Genomic DNA, 18811 nt, shown 5'->3' with positions numbered 1-18811 from the left:
CACTCTCTACAAGCCAGCATGTGTTCTACAACTGAGCCCCTTCAGGTATGTCAGCTATGCATCTTTTCTGGGAATTTGGTCCCAATTATTTACTCCCCACTGACTGTTCATATCACTTACAGCTGCAATTACATTCACATATGCTTCGGTTTCCCTTGCAAATCACATTAAGCCAGAAGGGAGAAGGATTCTGTGGTTTGGGCCATTTCTTCAGCTACCTGAAGTATGTTGGAACTGGGGTTGTGGATGCAGACCTGAAATCACCAGATCTCTTGATGAAGTGCAAGGGGGGGGGGGGGCTTATCAACCAGGCACTTAAGCTGGAAGCAAGGTTTAGTACCTCTATGCTCACTCCTACTATTTCTTTGCAAACAATAACAGCACAGAATGAGAAGTGGCATCCCCATGGTCAGCAGTCATTGACTGGAAAATTCAGGAATCCCAGTCATCCAAGCAAAAGAGAAGAGCTCACTTTGGAAACCATTAAGTGAACACTTTTCTCCAGATGCAAGATGGAGTAGGAACAGGGTTGCCGTGAGTCTTCTGGGCTGTATGACCATGTTCTAGAAGCATTCTCTACTGATGTTTCATCATACAGCCCAGAAAACTCACAGCAACTCAGTGATTCCAGCTATGAAAGCCTTCAACAACACAATTTTAGTTTAGATTAGAGGAGGTTGAGAGGGAACATGATAGCTAAAAAACACCCAACAAAAGTTGATTTCTTCGGTTCTTTGCCATCACTACCCCATGCCAAGGAAATCCAGGATCAATCCAGAAATTCACTTTCAATGCTAGTTAAAAATAATCCATGCTCTTCTCTCCACTAAGTACCTTGAATGGCATTTTCTAACGAACCTTCACCATCACATTATCATGTAAGACATGAGACAGCCATTCACATCTCATTCCTTTCAGCAATACTTTGGGGAGCCATTCACTGGAAATTTTGGCCATGCACAAGCCACAGCAACAGACTCAAGCAGCAAACGCATAAAGAGTTTGGGGCTCTCACACAGAGGCTAAAATGCAGGTGGAGTGCTCTTTGATTGAATGGGGAGAGCAGCAATCCATACAGGAGTAATCTACAGCAATTTGCTTCTTTACCAAACATATGCAGTCATAAACTCTTATGGAAAGGAAAAAAAAGAACAATTAATTACAAGCAGTGTCAGGGGAGAGGAAATGAAATGAAAAATTGAGTCTGAGTTATAAAAATAAGTAATTTTTCCCTACTTACAGGAGGCTTATTATATTAATTAAACATTATTACAGTGAACGGGTTGGGGAGGGCAATGAAGGCTGGGGCTGCCTGTAAGTGTTCTCTCCTGTTGCCTGAGGCCACAGTCACCCTCTGATATTAATCTTCTAAAGCACTCTAAAGGCTGAAGAGATAAACACTTGAAATATGAAAATGTTTCTCCACCCCTCGCCCCACTGTCATAGACGTCACGACCCCACATCAACTCAAGATATTCACAAGATGCTCATATGGCCTGTGATTCTTTCTAAGCTAGAATATTCTGTAAGTGATAGTTCTGTATCAAGCTTCAACAGGGAAGTTCATGGGTGAACCAAACCAGACATGTACTGTGATGGCCAATCTCTTCCATGCCAGAGGGATAGTAAATCAATGTGCTTCAGAGCTCTGACCTAGAAAGGAGCTTTCCAAAGTTCTGAACCATACCTTCTCAGCACCTTTGACAGCCTCTATACAGTTCAGAGCAGATTCATTCCTCACTGACATGAGAACCGCCAGCTACTCTGGATGCCATCGCATTCATTAAACACCATCTCCCTTGTTTGGCCATAAACTAAAATGGACGAGTCTGTGTCTGTCACTACATGGGATGACTCATCCCTTCATCCTACCCTCTGTTGCTTTATTCTAAACCAGACATATCTGTTTTGGCCCTAGATAAGAACATAAGGTGACTATTCCCATGTTATTTTCCCACATGCCCATTGTACAGGAGTTGATTATAAATTGTATGATTTTAACTGTATTTGTGTTTAGATTGGCTGCAGTAATGCTGGGGCGGCCTAAGTCAGAGGAGTGCGTTGCCATGGAGACGATGCAGGAGAGAGAGAAGTGGGAGGAGCTTAGAGGGGAGAGTTTGAAAAACGACAGTAAAAAATCAGTTAGGGTTTGGAGTTCAGAGTGAGCAGTCAGGAGTTAGGGTTTAGGTTCCGAGGAGTGAGGAGTGAGGGTTTAGGTTTAGAGGAGTTGGTAGAGGAAAGGATTAGGAGGTTGTAGCTGAAAGAGAGTAAACTGTGAAGCAAAGTTTCGAGGCTTTGGAAAGCCAGATTAAGCTACTGGAAGTTTCTTAGCCTAGAGAGGCTGATAAGGGAAACGAAGCCAGTATTCCTTTAGTCTAAGGAAAGGCTAAAGAATAATCTTATTAAGTATCTGATCAAGGGAGGATCAGATAAGGGAGACATCCTTGTATTGAAACTTTGTTTTGTAATAAGTGCTTTACCTCAGGAAGATACTGTGTAACCTGAAAGAGTGTAACATTCAACTAACCAAGCATTGTTCTAAGTTCTATAACAAAAGTTACATCTTGCAACCACACGCTGTGTACTTAATAAAATTGTTAACTTTTATTTGAAGATTGCCTCAGCTCCGTCTATTCTGTGTACCAAGTGCCATTTCTCACAATATTACAACTTACCTCACATGGTTGCAGAAACGCAGGGAAAATTAACCAAATGAAACTACATTCTTCTCTCCAGTCACGCTACAGTATATACAGTGTTTCTTAATAAAGGAGGAGGTGCAATTGAACAGCCTCCCTTCCAAATTGAAGGTAAATTTGGTTCCTAATCGACAACCTCCATTGCAAATCGGCCAGTTCTTTTTAGAATTGGGAACTGGGGTGAAATCTCCTGAATACTGGATCCTTTCAAATTGGAGGCAACAATAAATCATCCCTCAGTTCCCTTGCTTCTTCGCACCCATATATCATGGGCATGTGGGAAAGAGATCTTAATGTGCTTGTAGATATCATTAACATAAGTAGCAGATTGGTATGGATTTATTACTCTGCATTAGAGGCAAATTCTCACTGCCAAAGCCGCATTATCACGGGGTGTCTGCACCCTACACCACTGGAGAAATTACACTGTCTAGCCGGTATCGCACCACCTGACATCCATCGGGAAGTGGCAGCCAATAGTGAAAGGACCAAGGCAGAGACATCTCCAGCTCATCCCCTGTTTGGGCATCAGCCAGCACGTCAATGACTTAAATCCAGACATAGTTTTCTAAGATCTACAGAGACACTCGCTAGAACACATCAGTAAGCGAGAGTCCAAAAGTGGCAGGCTCAAACCCAGAACCTCAACCAATGGCTGATACCAAATGAGAGACTCCCCCCTGGGCACACAGAGGACTGGGCGACTTGGAAGGCACTGAACAGACTGCACTCTGGCACCACAAGATGCAGAGCCAACCTTCAGAAATGGGGCTACAAAGTGGAATCCTCGACATGCGAGAGTGGAGAGGAGCAAACCACTGACCACCTGCTACAATGCAACCTGAGCCCAGCCACATGCACCATGGAGGACCTTCTTGCAGCAACACCACAAGCACTCCAAGTGGCCAGATACTGGTCAAAGGACATTTAATCAACTACCAAACTCACACATTTTGTATTTTCACTGTTTGTTTGCTTTGTTCTGTTAGAAATGTAATATAATTGACTGGCTGCCCTGACACGAGAAAAAAAAAACTGCCAAAGCCACCATGACGAAAGGTCATGGTGTGCTCAGATCAGCAGTTTCCACACTGAGTTTCAAATAAACATAAATGTGTTAAAAGATGGCCATAGCTTAGTGCCACATGTGTTGAAGGCACCACTGCAGCTCTCCTGGGTTAAAAGATGGCCATAGCTTAGTTCCACATGTGTTGAAGGCACCACTACAGCTCTCCTGGGGGAGCCCTTGGTGGCGCAGTGGGTTAAACCCCTGTGCTGGCAGGACTGAAGACCGACAGGTGACAGGTTCGAATCCGGGGAAAGGCGGATGAGCTCCCTCTATCAACTCCAGCTCCTCATGTGGGGACATGAGAGAAGCCTCCCACAAGGATGATAAAAACATCAAATCATCCGGGCATCCCCTGGGCAACGTCCTTGCAGACGGCCAATTCTCTCACACCAGAAGCGACTTGCAGTTTCTCAAGTCGCTCCTGACAGAACAAAAAAAAAGCTCTCCTGGGTTAAAAGATGGCCATAGCTTAGTGCCACATGTGTTGAAGGCACCACTGCAGCTCTACTGGGAGTGATAAGATGTGATGATGTGCTATTGCTCTCGAAAAGATGGCAGCGGAAGCAATATGGCTACCCCTACTGACTCAATGGGAAGGCAGTCATGTTTTCCATCCATATGATGTGCCTGAAAGAAACAGCACATCAACAGGGTTGGGTCAACTGCAGTTATCTTTTTGGCCTATGTGACAGAAGCTCCATGTGCTGCTATATATGTGGGAAAGGAAGGGAAAGCAGCCATCAGACTACGATCTCACAGGAGCAGCTATAATATTGATTGTACAATGGCTTCTATAGTCCAATCTTCACATTAATTTACAAGGTGTACATTAGAATTTGAATTCACCAAACTCACTTCCTCATCCCCAAAGTTACTCAGCTGGAAAATGATTGAGCTGCTTAAAAATAGATTGCCACCACTTCTGTTTATCCCATTAAATGCGAAGGAGTGTAGGCTTTGCTTTAGGGTAGTCATGAGACAACAGTCCTAGAAAGCCCAACAGTCCTGTTGAGGGCTACGCATGACCTGAGTGCATATTCTGTATATACTAGGAAATTTAAGGTAATGCTCTGGGTGCATTGGCTTACAGAATATTTGATAAAGGAAGCTTCCTCTAAAGATAAATAAAATTGAAAGCCAATAATGTACAGAAAGATATTTAACCAACTAAATCCCAAATTAATCAGTGATCAACATTTTTATTTCATACAAATCCCTCTTTCCTGGCTTGCCTAATAGGGGTATGCCATCTTTCTTTTCAAAACCCTCTTAGATCAGTCAATCAATTTACCTGCAACAAGGAAGAGCTATCAGGGAGAATAAATTGCCAGTTTTCAAAACACTGTCATGTTAGTGAAGACCCACTGGAAAGTGGAAGGAGAATCAATAGGATTTATTGAATATCCATGCTCATCACACAAGATGTGACTGTGATTGGTGTTTTTGCACACAGGTAGCCTTGAGGATGGAATTTAACTGTGCGAGAGATCCTCCTCAAACTGTAGGCTCATGTCTAATCATCCTTGGATTGGTGGTGTGAAATCTTAACACATGTCCACAGAAAATAAGCCAGTGTAGGGAATGTTTATTCAATGGTAACACAGCATCCACTTGGGGGGGGGGGGTTGCAAGTCTAATACAGATCTGATTGGAGCATCAATCACAGAATTTGTTGCAAGAGAAGAGAAACAGACTTCCAGCTGCCAGATAAACTTTGGATGTCTCCATTTGTGCTTCTTACATTGTTTGATACAGACCATAGCAGAGTTCTTTTCTCTCTAAAGTATGAGAAACTGGTGCCATATTTGGACCCAATGTTATTTTTCTGGAAACCTGCTGTGGGTCTCAATCCATGGCTCATTTTCTAATATCACTCAACAGGCCATTGCTCTGAATAGCACTGGACTACGCTGTGCAAAGGTTCCGTCAACTCTGTAAAAGATTTCATGTTTTACAATCCTCAAAAACTCCCTCAATTCTTTTGACTTAGGATACAATCCCCTAGTCCCAGCAGAATTGCCAAAGCTCCAGAAGCAAATCTTAGGGATTTACCTACACATGCATGTGTGCTGGTCTTAGGAATAACTGTGTAGTCACAGGGAAGAAAGCTGCAAGATTGGTTCACTATCAGGTTTAATTATGACTAGCTGTACCCTGGCCACGCGCTGCTGTGGCCCTCAGAAAACAGGAATTCCAGACGTGAAAAAATGTGAGCTAGGGAACACCTCCTCACAAATGTTTTCTGTAGGGAGGAAGAAGTCAGGCCGTTATGCTGCGAGGCTTTTCAAAAGTTATCTAGGTGGGCAATGTATCTGTATATGTGTATATTTGTGTGTGCTTGTGTATATGTATATATATGTGTATGTATGTGTGCATATGGAGCCCCCGGTGACGGAGTGGGTTAAAGCACTGAGCTGCTGAGCTTGTTGATCGAAAGGTCGCAGGTTCGATTCCGGGGAGCGGCGTGAGCTTCCTCTGTCAGCCCTAGCTTCTGCCAACCTAGCAGTTCGAAAACATGCAAATGTGAGTAGATCAATAGGTACCACTCCGGCGGGAAGGTAACAGCGCTCCATGCAGTCATGCCGGCCACATGACCTTGGAGGCGTCTACGGACAACGCTGGCTCTTCGGCTTAGAAATGGAGATGAGCACCACACCCCAGAGTCAGACATGACTGGACTTAATGTCAGGGGAAAACCTTTACCTTTATGTGTGCATGGGCATATATATATGTGTATATGTATATATGTGTGGTTTGCATGTGTATATGTACAGGGTGAGGCAGCACAACTTCAAAACTTAATAAAACCCATTGTATGAATCAGAATTTTTTATATATATAATGTAGGTGCATACCTAAAGCTTTGTTTTACGTAGTTTTGAAGATCAAATTAGGTAGGTGACGTCCCCCATTCTCCATACACTGAGTAAACCAATTTCTGGCATTTGTCACGACTCTTGCCAGCATAGCAGGGGTTATGTTGGCAATTTTTTCCTGGATGTTGGCCTTCAAATCTTGTAAGGTCCTTGGATGGTTCACAGAAACATGGGATTTCAAAAAACCCTATAGAAAAAAATCACAAGGGGCCAAATCTAGAGAGTGGGCCGGCCACTCCAAATCCGCTCGAAAAGTAGGCCTCAACGGCAAAAGCACGCTCCTCACTGTTCCAATGCATGATGGCGACTGAACTGTGTCAGGACAAAACTTTATATTCCCGCCTCTCAAACGAGACCACTAGCGCTCTGCTACGTCTTCAACCGACTGAATGGCGTACATTTTAAAAAAGGAAGTTATGCTGCCTCACCCTGTATATCTGTATGTATGTGTATCTGTGTATGCACCTGCATGTGTATATGTATATGTGTACATATATGTATGTGTATGTGTGTATATATGTATTTATGTGTTTATATATGTGTATGTATATATGAGTGTATATGTGTGTGTGTGGATTTTAATGCTATCTTCACTATTTGGGGGTTTTATGAGTTGCTGGTCATATTATTATTATGATTAATAAGGAAAAAATGGACATTTTCACGGGTGTCTTGTGTACTAGAAATCCAAACAATTACCTTTCCAATGTTTCACTACTATTTTGTGTACAAAACAAAGAATTCAAAGAATTCTCTTTATTAAAGAAATAAGACTCAGTCAAGCGTCATCTTTGCATTGTTTTACAAGTCAGTCTCTCTTTGTTAAACAGGTTTTACATGCAGAATCTTTTGGAAAGACTGGATGACCATGTTTCGGTGGCGTTTGGAGGCGAAATTTGGTGATATTTGGCCCCTTCGTTTGTTTGTTTTTAGCCTACTCACCACGCACAGAGGATTTATATATAGAGAGATATATGTGCAGAAGGAAAATCAAGGTTGTTTAAAATAGGAAGGCATGTATGCACTGAGGTTCAAATGGAGTCTGAACTATTCTGAGTAATGGGAAATTCAGAGATTTCCTGGTTTGAGCTAAGTCAGAGCCAAGCCAACCAAAGAGAAAAAGCACTCCCTCAGGGCAGTACCATTCAGTACACACTGGCAAGGAAGACTGCATGTTATTTTGAATTCATCCTGCATGTGAAAGGCTGGCACATTATCCTAATCTTCTCTTTGGGGGATAAGCAGAAGCAGCATGTTTTTAACTATGAGTCAGCATTCACAAATGTGATATCTAAGAACAGCTTGTTTTCTGAAGATATGAATATCAGTTACAATGTACTTCTGTCTGGAAAGTGCGTCACATTCCTTCTGATTTATAGCAAATGCATAATTACCACAAAATTGCTAAAAGGCAGCTCAGCCATGGCATTTTGAGAATATACCACATTTTTGAGGGATGCTTCAGGAACTTGTTTTTTTTACCCCACAAATCATGAGTCACAAATAATGTCTGTTTCTCTGGCGATTTTATGAACTAGCTTACCTGGATAACCCTCAATGCCTGGTCCTGAGTGGCTAGTCCAGGGGTTTCTAGAATGGAAAGTCCATGTAGATCCTACTGACATATCAGGCGTCCAACCACAAAGATCTCCAGGCAGATCAAAGTTGCAGTTGAATCCGATAGGGATCTGGAAATCTGACAAGAACAGGACAACATGAAAATGGCATCACAGGAAGGGCAGACACACAGACATGCTATTTAATAACTAACATTGCTGGCAAACCATAAATAGTTAAGGAAGTATGAAGTCTTTGGCATGCGTGTGTGCGTGCATGTTCCCCCTCTAGCTGCCTCATGACGCTTTTGGCATGTCTCATGTTACAGCGGCTTTTGTGGATCAGTCTTAAGTTCCAACTCTTCAAAATGTACAACATGTATCCCACATCTCTCAGCAAAACAGAAATGAAAGCAGTAAATGCTTCCATATTTCGCTAATACTTTCCATAAATGTAAACTCTGCTAATTAAGGATGGATTGCCATGTCCTCTATCTTTGCTATACAATTCCGTGACAGTGTGAATGATGAAAAAGAAGAACAAGAAGAACTCCAAAAAGTTGACATTTGTAGTGAATAATCAAACCAATAGTGAGACTTGTCCTCGCAGGGTCATCACCCTGAGAAATACGGATTATAGTTTTAAAAATGCTTATGTGTGTATAATTCAGAGCCAGGAACATACACAATAAGCATCTCATCTCACCGTGAACACAATCAAAGTCTATTGAAATATGTTGTGTCTAAGGTTCTACAATAAATCATAGTTATAGTTACCATGACAAGGTTGTGCATTGGTGAGCTTCCCTCTGTGATCCACTGCAATGCAATTTGCCAATGCAATTGGTGGGGATGAGAGACAGGGCCTTCTCAGTGGTGGCCTCTCATTTATGGAACTTCCTCCATAAAGTTTTCTAGACAACTAGAAAACTTTGCTGGTGGCATTTGTTTTCTGCTATCTGTTCTACATCTGTTTTTTTTTCTTTGTGTTAGGAGCAACTTGAGAAACTACAAGTCACTTCTGGTGTGAGACAATTGGCCATCTGCAAGGACGTTGCCCAGGAGACACCCGGATGTTTTACCATCCTGTGATATGAGAAGCTGGATCTGACAGATGGGAGCTCACCCTGCTCCCTGGATTCAAACCGCTGACCTTTTGGTCAGCAGTCCTGCTGGCACAAGGGTTTAACCCATTGTGTGACCAGGGGCTCCATCTACATCTGCTATGTTGCAGTAAATGGGAATTTATAAAACTCAGTACATGTGAGTTGAAATCAATTGGCTTTGATGCTAATAGGAATGACTTCCATCAGGGATGAAGATCCATGCCCCTTCAGGTATTACTGTACTGCAACTCCAATCATCACTATCAGCTTTGCTGGGTAGAATAGATAGAAGCTCAAGCCTATGTGTATTTCCTTATTCCCATTTGAATCCCACTGATTGTAAAGGGAATTTGGTGTCCACAGCCATTTTTTTTTACTATAGTTTGAGTCCAGCAGTATTTTAGAAGGCTCACTATGAAGGAGAGAAGGCCCTGTTGGGATTCTACGAGGGTTGAATGAAAAGTAGTGCCTCCACCTTCGTAACTCCTCAACAGATGGCAGTACTGGTATACGGCAGATACTGTCTTGTTCAGTAGACTCTCCTCTACAGTTCCATTTTGGTGGGAAGCCTTAGCATTGAATGGTTGTGTCATTGAAGGGCGAAGTATAGAACCCTGTGCAGATAGTCAGTCAATGCGACTTAAGCAACGTGCAGTCATTGAATTCTTGACAGCAGAAGGTGTCACCTCAAAGGAGATTCATCAGAGAATGCAAGCTGTTTATGGTGATTGTGTTGATGTGAGTACTGTGCGTCGTTGGGCGAGTAAGTTTAAAGATGTTGAGGTGACACCTTCTGCTGTCAAGAATTCAATGACTGCATGTTGTTTACGTCACATTGACCAACCGTTTGCACGGGGTTCCATACTTTAACAACACAACCATTCAATGCTAAGGCTTCCAGCCAAAATGCAACTGTAGAGGAGAGTCTGCTGAATACCAGTACTACCATCTGTTGAGGAGTTACGAAGGTGGAGGCATTATTTTTCATTCAACCGTTGTATATTACAACTATGGGCTTTGCTGATGTATGTAGTTTATCAAAAACTACAGCGTGCATCATTTAGAAAGTGCAGTATGTATATACAGTAACAACTGTTTCCTTTGTAATACAAGTGGAAGCAATAAGAAGAGTTGTAGAAAACACAAAAAGTAACCTTCTTATTATTTTTTTCTAGATGTGGAGTGGATCCCGAAAATTATTTCTAAGCATACCTGAGCAGGGTATAACTTTGCAAAAAAAAAAAAAACCTATGGAAAGATTCTCCATAGATTCCATGCTGGTTTCAGTGCTCCAGTTCACAGATCAATCAGTTTTATCTATTTGTTATGCAATGCCATAGTTGCCCATGAAAGTGTGTGAGCACAAGATGATGGAAATGACTCATTCAGTTTTTAGAACTGGCCAAGCTTCAGGTTATGGGAATTTTGGAGTAGCCTTGACATGGGAAGGCTGACAGAGAAACTGCTCCATTCTACTGCAAGCAGCAATAACCTTGGCATCCTTCCATGGCAGGAAGGGCAATTCAGGAAAAAAATGTAGTGCTGGCTGCAATTTACTTGAATTTTTCCTACATTAGGAGGAAGTTTTAAATCACTAAACTAAGAAAGATAATGATCACGAATGCAGAGGTTAGGACTTGTGTGTGATAGCTGTCAGGCAGCTATTAATACAGAAATGGAAACAATTCACCTTAGCTTCAAAAAAATCATGGCAATACTCACAACTAACACTAATAATGGATATAGTTCCTTTGGATTTATGATCTGGTCTAATGACCCTCCTGAGAGAGGCATTGTTTTCTTCAGACTTCCATAAATCTGGCTGCCTAAAGAAATTGGGACCATTGTTTACAGAGCCTGAGAACATAGCTATATCAAATGTTTGTGACCTCTGAGGATGAAAATCACAGCGAGATACAAGCAAAAGAATCTAAACTACCCACAGCTATCCTGAAACATGCAATTAGTACAAACTACTAGCATTTTTGTAAATTAGAAAATTACATAGCAATTCAGTAAAGGTCAAGACTGATTTCACCTGGAGGAAATAAATCTGGAATCTTGGCTGTGTTACCAGAGACTGCAGGCGGGGTCTCAATGGACAGAATGATCAACTGGCTATTTATGAAAATACTAGCCATCCCCTGCCACGCATTGCTGTGGCCCACATGGGGGTTTTGTGTGGGAGGTTTGGCTCAATTCTATCGTTAGTGGGGTTCAGAATGCTCTTTGACTATAGGTGAACTATAAATCCCAACAACTACAACTCGCAAATGTCAAGATTCTATTTTCCCCAAACTCCGCCAGTGTTCACATTTGGGCATATTGAGTATTTGTGTAGAGTTTGGTCCAGATCCGTCATTGTCTCAGTCCACAGTGCTCTCTGGATGTAGGTGAACTACAACTCCAAAACCAAAGGACACTGCCCACCAAACCCTTCCGGTATTTTCTGTTGGTCATGGGAGAACTGTGTGCCAAGTTTGGTTCAATTCCATCGTTGGTGGGGTTCAGAATGCTCTGATTGTAGGTGAACTATAAATCCCAGCAACTACAACTCCCAAATGAAAAAATAAAAAAAAATTGAGTGAAGGACATACATTGGGTTGTTAGGTGTATGCTGTCCAAATTTGGTGTCCATTGGACCGGTGATTTTTGAGTTCTGTTAATCCCACAAACAAACATTACATTTTTATTTATATAGATTAAAGCCCTTCCTACATGTCAGGAAGAAATTAAAACCAGCCACATCAATGTGAATTATCCATATAATGGGGTTCGGGCCTTCATCCACAAGAGTGTCCATGGAAACCCTGTTATAGTAAGTTGTAGCAGGATCAAATGTGTGTTAAAGAAAAACCTTATGGTGTTAATTATTATGTACAGCTGGTAATGTAGGTCAGCCAGCATGTTTGGGCCAGACCCGGTGGGGTATAACTGTATGGATTTTAGAATACAGTTTGGAGGAGTAATATGCTACTCTGAGGAGAAGCAATATGCTGTAATGCTGCTATGCTCTAACAGCGATGCTCTTTGCTATGGTGGAATAGCTATTTACTCAAGGTTTGTTTTGCTCTCTCATTTGAATGAAGATGAAGAAGCCTTATTCTGTATTACTTACAAGGACTATGTAAGTTTGTTGCACTGTTTGATTTTGTATGCAACACTGCAAGTTTATGCATCTGCTGATAAGAGTAAAGTTTTTCTGTTCCTTTTTCCTCTTGTTTGGGTGACTTTTGCATGGGTCTTGGCTAAAACATGCTTTGCGCAACAAGCCCAACCACCTCAAATGTCCCTATAGCCCTCTTTCCTAAAAAAATAATAATCAACAGACCATTGGGTTCATGGATCTGCACTGACTTGGTTTGTACATGTATTTATTTCTTGGTAGGAGATGTGCAAACTTTTATGTATTATATTTTACAAGTATCATGATGACTATAAGAATCACCTTCACATACTCAAGTTACCCCAACTCAAAATTTCTGGGGATGGGCCTAATAGGAATTGCTAAGAACTATTTTTGTAAAAGAAGAGAGAAAGAAGATTTCTCTTGGAAGTTATTCAAGAGCAATCTTTGGACAGCAGGGATAGAACAAACGGAAATATACCAGGGTTGGTCCTGTTAAAAAAGGAAAAACAAAACACCCACCCTTAACTATTCAGCAAATCAATGGAACATTCTGTGAAGTCCCTCACTCCTTCATAATAAACAAGCTCAGACTTGTATCTGAACCTTTCTACAGCCTAGCCTGTCACTAGTAATATTATTCTTCAATCCCCAGTTCCCTTGGCTGGGAAACTAGAGAAGAGATGAAGAGCAATCACTTAGCTACAAATACAGTATTGGCAGCAATGCGACTGAACTGGCCAAACTGCAGCTGAAGATCAATCTGATGCTCCCAAGCCTTCCCTTCACCTATGAAAGTTCAAACTGGGACCTGGATGAGGGGATGCTGGAGAGCAGGAACAGTTTGGCTAGTAATCTGATAAAGGTATGGGGAAAGTAGATTTAAGGTGAGAGAAAAGAAGTGTGGGTGACCAAGAGGCATCTTTTTGCACACCTGTACAAAATGGGAATAAGTTGGAACATTGGAGAACACGAGTTGTCTCCTGATTTTAGAATGGGGAAATAAACTATAAAGACTTCTTTTGGACATGGCTGAGAAATGAGGGAAAGCTTTCTAGAGGGTGACTATGAGACTGAGTGGGACAGATCAGGGTGGGAGGAGGGTGGACAAGACAATACCTGTTTAGGTCTGCTGAGGCCAGGCATGTAGCTGGGGGGGGGGGGGCTTGGGGGGCTTCAGCCCCCCCCCTCCCCGAAATTCTCAGGGTGGTCCACGAGAAGGCCTTACTGGTGCATTATTTAAACTGTTACGTTTATTCATACCATGATCTGATCACCATACTCAATATATCCCATATGCATGGGGGTACTGGGGTAATGATACAAAAGGTTTGCTAGGGTAGAGCTTCTTTCACTCAGACTCAGCCCCCCCAATCAAACCCACCCCCCCCCCCCCCAATCGAAATCCTGGCTACAGGCCTGGCTGAGGCCATTCTTTTTGCCAGCCTGAGAGTAGTCTCCTTGGACTGAAAGCAGCCAGAAACCTTTGCACGGTGCAACACTGCTGGGGACAGCAGCTCTTTATATTAGTACCTCTCCATGAATCTATACAATGAGGTGTTGTGCGTTTTCCAAGCTGTATGACTATGTTCTAGGAGTATTTTCTCTGGATGTTTCACCTATATCTGTGGCTGACATTTTCAGATGATCCTCTGATGATCCTCAGGAGAAAATGCTGCTGGAACATGGTCATGCAGTCCATAAACCACACAGCACTCCAGTGATTCCAGCTATGAAAGCCTCGGACAGTACAAACCTCCATTCTCCACACAGCCATCACCACAGTCTGTTGCTTCTTCATCAATGGGAAACTGAGTGGTGATTTCCTCGCTCTTCAAAGTGGGCTTCAGGGTCTCTGCAGTGGACTTTACTTCTGTAAGTAAATGGAGAACAAAAGGTCAGAGAATGAAGCAGATTCTGGGAGGATATCTAATTGGTTAGCAATCTTGTATGACTGGAACAGAGGACAACTCTCCTCGCTATGGAGCACACAATTTAACTCACTCAGTGGAATGCTTCAGGGAATATATGCAAAACTTGCTCATGACAGGCAATTCTGCAAGCCAAAAAATGACCGTACTTTGTGAGATTATGCGTTCCATAGGCATTTCACCCAGGCTGCTATGCTAAATTGTTTCTCAAAAACCTCTGGCATGTCTCCACCCTTGTTTTCTAACTTTGCATGCTGAAACCAAGACATGGCAGATTATACAATGAAACATTTTAATGTGTTTTAATTTTGTGGATAATTCTTCTTTTACATAAAGGAGTTGAACTAAATCAGCTTCGTTTGACTGAATTGCAAAATGGAGTTCCTCCTTGGAAGTTGAGAATGATGGGGTATAAATGTTCTAAATAAATAAACTTCCCAGAATCTGGCTCTTCATCTGCTGTCTTAGAAGGTAAGTCTGAGATCAACCTAGATCAGCAACCTTATGTCCAGGTACCTGATGCTCTTGGTGGCTGCCAGCACCTTCTCTGCTAACCATGTTTCTTTCATAGCCTTGAAAATTCACTTTGGGAGACTACTTTTTGGGAATATACACCCTGGAACCCAGTAGTCATATTGGCCATGAGATTCTGGAATTTGTACACCAAAATCGAAAAGGTCAAAGGTATGATTTTCTTAGAAAGCTCTTCATGCTGAGCATTGTAAGGCAGCATCAATGCAATTGAATGAATCAGAAGATAAGAAAGCAGACAGCCATGGGACCAGTTGCAACTGAGTTGGTGGATCTAGGTAAAACCTATGACTCAATGAAGGACATCAATAGAGAGATGCTTGGGAATGAACTAGTGCCTATAGATGCCTTCAAGTCACCTATTAATGTATGGCAACCCCATGAATCTAATAGGATTTTCCTAGACAAAGAATACTCAGCAGTAGCTTTGCCACTTCCTTCCTCTGAAATATAGCTTGCAACATCTGGTATGCATTGGCATCTCCAATCCAAGTACTAACCAGAGCTGACTTTGCTTAGCTTTCCTGATCATATGGGATCTGGTGCCTTAGGTATTTAGGCAGCTGCTTTGGGACCAAAAAGAGGAACAAAACTCTAGGTAAAGAGTTAACTGCTTAAGAAATAAATTCAGACTCACAGCACCCAAGGCATGAAATCTAGCACACACTCAAAACTTCCCCCTTTGCAGAATAAGAAGGCAAATCGAGGGGAGGTGGGGTACACAGGTGTCAACATGGCTCAAATAGCTTGTAAAGCTTGATTAACAGATGCGGAGAGGAAAAAAAGGACTCTTTCATCTTTGGACTCCAGTGGAAAACAATTTCCTTCATATTTCAGATCTTACCGGTTTGATTTTAAAAAACAAGTAGTAGCTAGGAGGAAACAGAGATCTTGGGCAATATAATATTTTCCCTGCATAAAAAGGATGAGGCTCGGAAAAGGCAGATATTCCCTAAAAATATGCCCATATACATGAACAAGTTTCTCAGTGCCACAAATGATGAAACTACAGTAAGAGCATCAAAGAGTGTGATATGGGTCTTATGTTTTATGGTTTTATGTTTTGGCCGACCACTTTATCCCACAGTCCCACTGCCACTTGGAGGAAAAGAGGAAACACGCCAAAAATAGACATCAAGGCAATTTATGCCACAAATAAATATAATTAAGCTAATCAATACCTCACAATATAGTTACATGCTAATTTTTTAGAGAAGGAAACTAGGCTGAAGTGACACGTAAAGAATTTCATTACACTCGCAATTCTGAGAAATGTTCAGGTGACATATTATATGAAAGACTGTTCAAACGAAGTGCCAGAAGAAAGATCAAAGATATTGTGATATGGAAACAGAAACCCTGGTATCAAACAAGCTCCAGTTTGGTGCATGAAATAAACTAAGGGCATCGATGTAACTTGTGGGAGTTTTATTATTTCGCACAAATACATCGAGTGCTATATCTTGGGGCAAATTAATTGAGGTTGTGTGACATTTGAAAGCTCTTGATATTGATGATAGACAGAGTTAAGGTACAGTACATCTACTAACCTGTGGATAAGTCAACTCAGGGGTTTTGGGTTGCTTTTTGGCTAAAACTTTCTAGACTTACGCATGAGTATATGGGGTAAGTCAACTGTGGAAGAACTTTTGGAAATGAATACAGTGGGCCCTCTACATTCACAGGGGCTAGAGGTGCAGGAAACCTGAAAAAATGGGAAAACTTCAAATAACTCTGGAGACGGAGCAAGTTTTCCTTGTGCAAGTGACACGGGAAGGGGGGAGTACGAGGAATGGGTCCTACAGCTGCCATTCCAGAAAGTCTGGTCTCAATAGGTGAAGTAGCAGCAATGAGTACTACACACTGGCAAGATTTTAGAAACAGTTAGTGAGAGAGAATGTTGTTGCCCTCCACAACATGCCCATTCAGTCCACATATTAACATGTATAAAGGTGTGTTTAAACATGTCCTACTGCAAGGTTCTCTGGCCCAGCTTACTTGTCTGAATGTATCTCCCCCTACGTCCCACCTCGAAATTTACAATCTTACGGGGAGGCCCTGCTCTCGATCCCACCTTTGTCGCAAATGCGCTTGGTGGGGACGAGGGACTGGGACTTCTCGGCAGTGGCCCCTCACCTGTGGAACGTGCTCCCCAGTGAAATGAGGTGAATGGCTTCCCTCCTTTCCTTCAGGAAAAAGTTGAAGATGTGGCTATGGGACCAGGCATTCGGATAGCAGGCTGACAATAGAAATGACGATAATCCCATGGAAAAAGGACTATGGACAGGCTTCTGACTAAGTTGTTGATCATAGAATGTGGATTTGACATGCCAACTAATTCAATTTGTACTATCTTAAATGGTTTTTAATCTAATTTTAATGTTTTAATTTATTATATAACCGTTGTTTATTTGCTGTATATATGGGGCATTGAATTGTTGTTGGCTGTAAGCTGCCCTGAGTCCCCCTTCCGGGGTAGAGAAGGGTGGGGTACAAGAGTTTGAAATAAATAAAAATAAATTAGAGGGGAGAAAGCTAATATACAATATATATCAATTTTGCTCCTTGAATACTGAACTTCTTTGCAGCTTTTTGTACATTTTTGAATGTATGTCCACATCCATGAAAACTACCAATTGGTAGTAGGTTCTCAACAAGAGAGAATCATAGAATCAAAGAGTTGGAAGAGACCTCATGGGCCATCCAGTCCAAACCCCTGCCAAGAAGCAGGAAAATTGCATTCAAATCACCCCTAACAGATGGCCATCCAGCCTCTGTTTAAAAGCTTCCAAAGAAGGAGCTTCCACCACACTCCGGGGCAGAGAGTTCCACTGCTGAACGGCTCTCACAGTCAGAAAGTTCTTCCTCATGTTCAGATGGAATCTCCTCTCTTGTAGTTTGAAGCCATTGTTCCGTGTCCTAGTCTCCAGGGAAGCAGAAAACAAGCTTGCTCCCTCCTCCCTGTGGCTTCCTCTCACATATTTATACATGGCTATCATATCTCCTCTCATCCTTCTCTTCTTCAGGCTAAACATGCCCAGCTCCTTAAGCTGCTCCTCATAGGGAAGTAATAGTTTCGTAAGAATGAAAATCCAGAAGCAAATACCAGGTTCTCCATGACAGGAGTTTGCAAATATATTCTAGAATGATTTTGGTTACACAAAAGAAAAAACCCCAGAAAGAAATAGTATTAAACGTGTTGTCTTTTATCTTTCCTTCCGTGCTTTCTGCTACTGAACTATAATCTGGAAAAGATTTCAAGAGCCTATCCTGGATCTTGGCAGAACACCCCACAGCATGATAGCTGCCCAAATTTTTGGGTCACATTTGTTCTGATGCTATAAAATCCCAAAGCCATCTAAGAGTAAATGGCATTCAAGAAAACAAGCAAAATAACTACTTGAAAAGGACTCAGTAAAATGAAGAAGTCCAAAGTTGAAAGACAGAAAGAAAAATGGTTTTCCCTTGTGCTTAAGAGATTTACAGTAGGAACGCAAATGACCGTGCAAGAGATCTTTGGGCAGGAAAGCCTCATCCTGTGCTGCGTCCTTTTCGCTTGTAATTTAGAGGCTCTCTGGTGTCTTGTACAGTCAATAGAGATGTACATGTTTCAGGCCAGAATGCAGCGAAATTGCCATAGTTGTGGCAGCTGCAGCAAAAGGACAGGCAACATGTTCTCTGTGAAGGGAAAGCAAGCAAAATGGCCTCACTCCTGCTGGGCAATGTATGTGCTGCAAGAGGCATCTGTGGATCCTGTTACAAAGCTGTTGAGCAATGGAAACCAGATGTTGGTAAGTTCAAAGAAGGGAAGAGCAGCCACGAACTAATGTTCGTCAATCTTCAGAGGGGGGAAAAAATGTTGGCAGAACCTTGAAACAAGCCAGCTGTTGACCTACTGCTTCTATTCCACCCCACC

At 42.0% G+C, this 18811-nt stretch overlaps 1 protein-coding gene across 3 annotated transcripts in view; it reads right to left on the bottom strand.

Annotated features, from left to right (window-relative positions):
* NRP2 (neuropilin 2) overlaps positions 1-18811 on the bottom strand; it is a 386206-nt gene that overhangs the window by 108309 nt on the left and 259086 nt on the right. For all 3 annotated transcript variants that reach the window (XM_060782906.2, XM_060782908.2, XM_060782914.2), the window contains 2 exons: positions 14190-14306; positions 8188-8340 (listed from right to left, as the gene is read on the bottom strand). In XM_060782906.2, the coding sequence (XP_060638889.2) occupies positions 8188-8340; positions 14190-14306 (270 nt within the window). The remainder of the gene's footprint in view (positions 1-8187; positions 8341-14189; positions 14307-18811) is intronic.

The sequence above is a fragment of the Anolis sagrei genome, chromosome 1, assembly GCF_037176765.1.
Source record: "Anolis sagrei isolate rAnoSag1 chromosome 1, rAnoSag1.mat, whole genome shotgun sequence".
Taxonomy (NCBI): domain Eukaryota; kingdom Metazoa; phylum Chordata; class Lepidosauria; order Squamata; family Dactyloidae; genus Anolis; species Anolis sagrei.
This window is presented reverse-complemented; position numbering and strand designations above follow the sequence as displayed.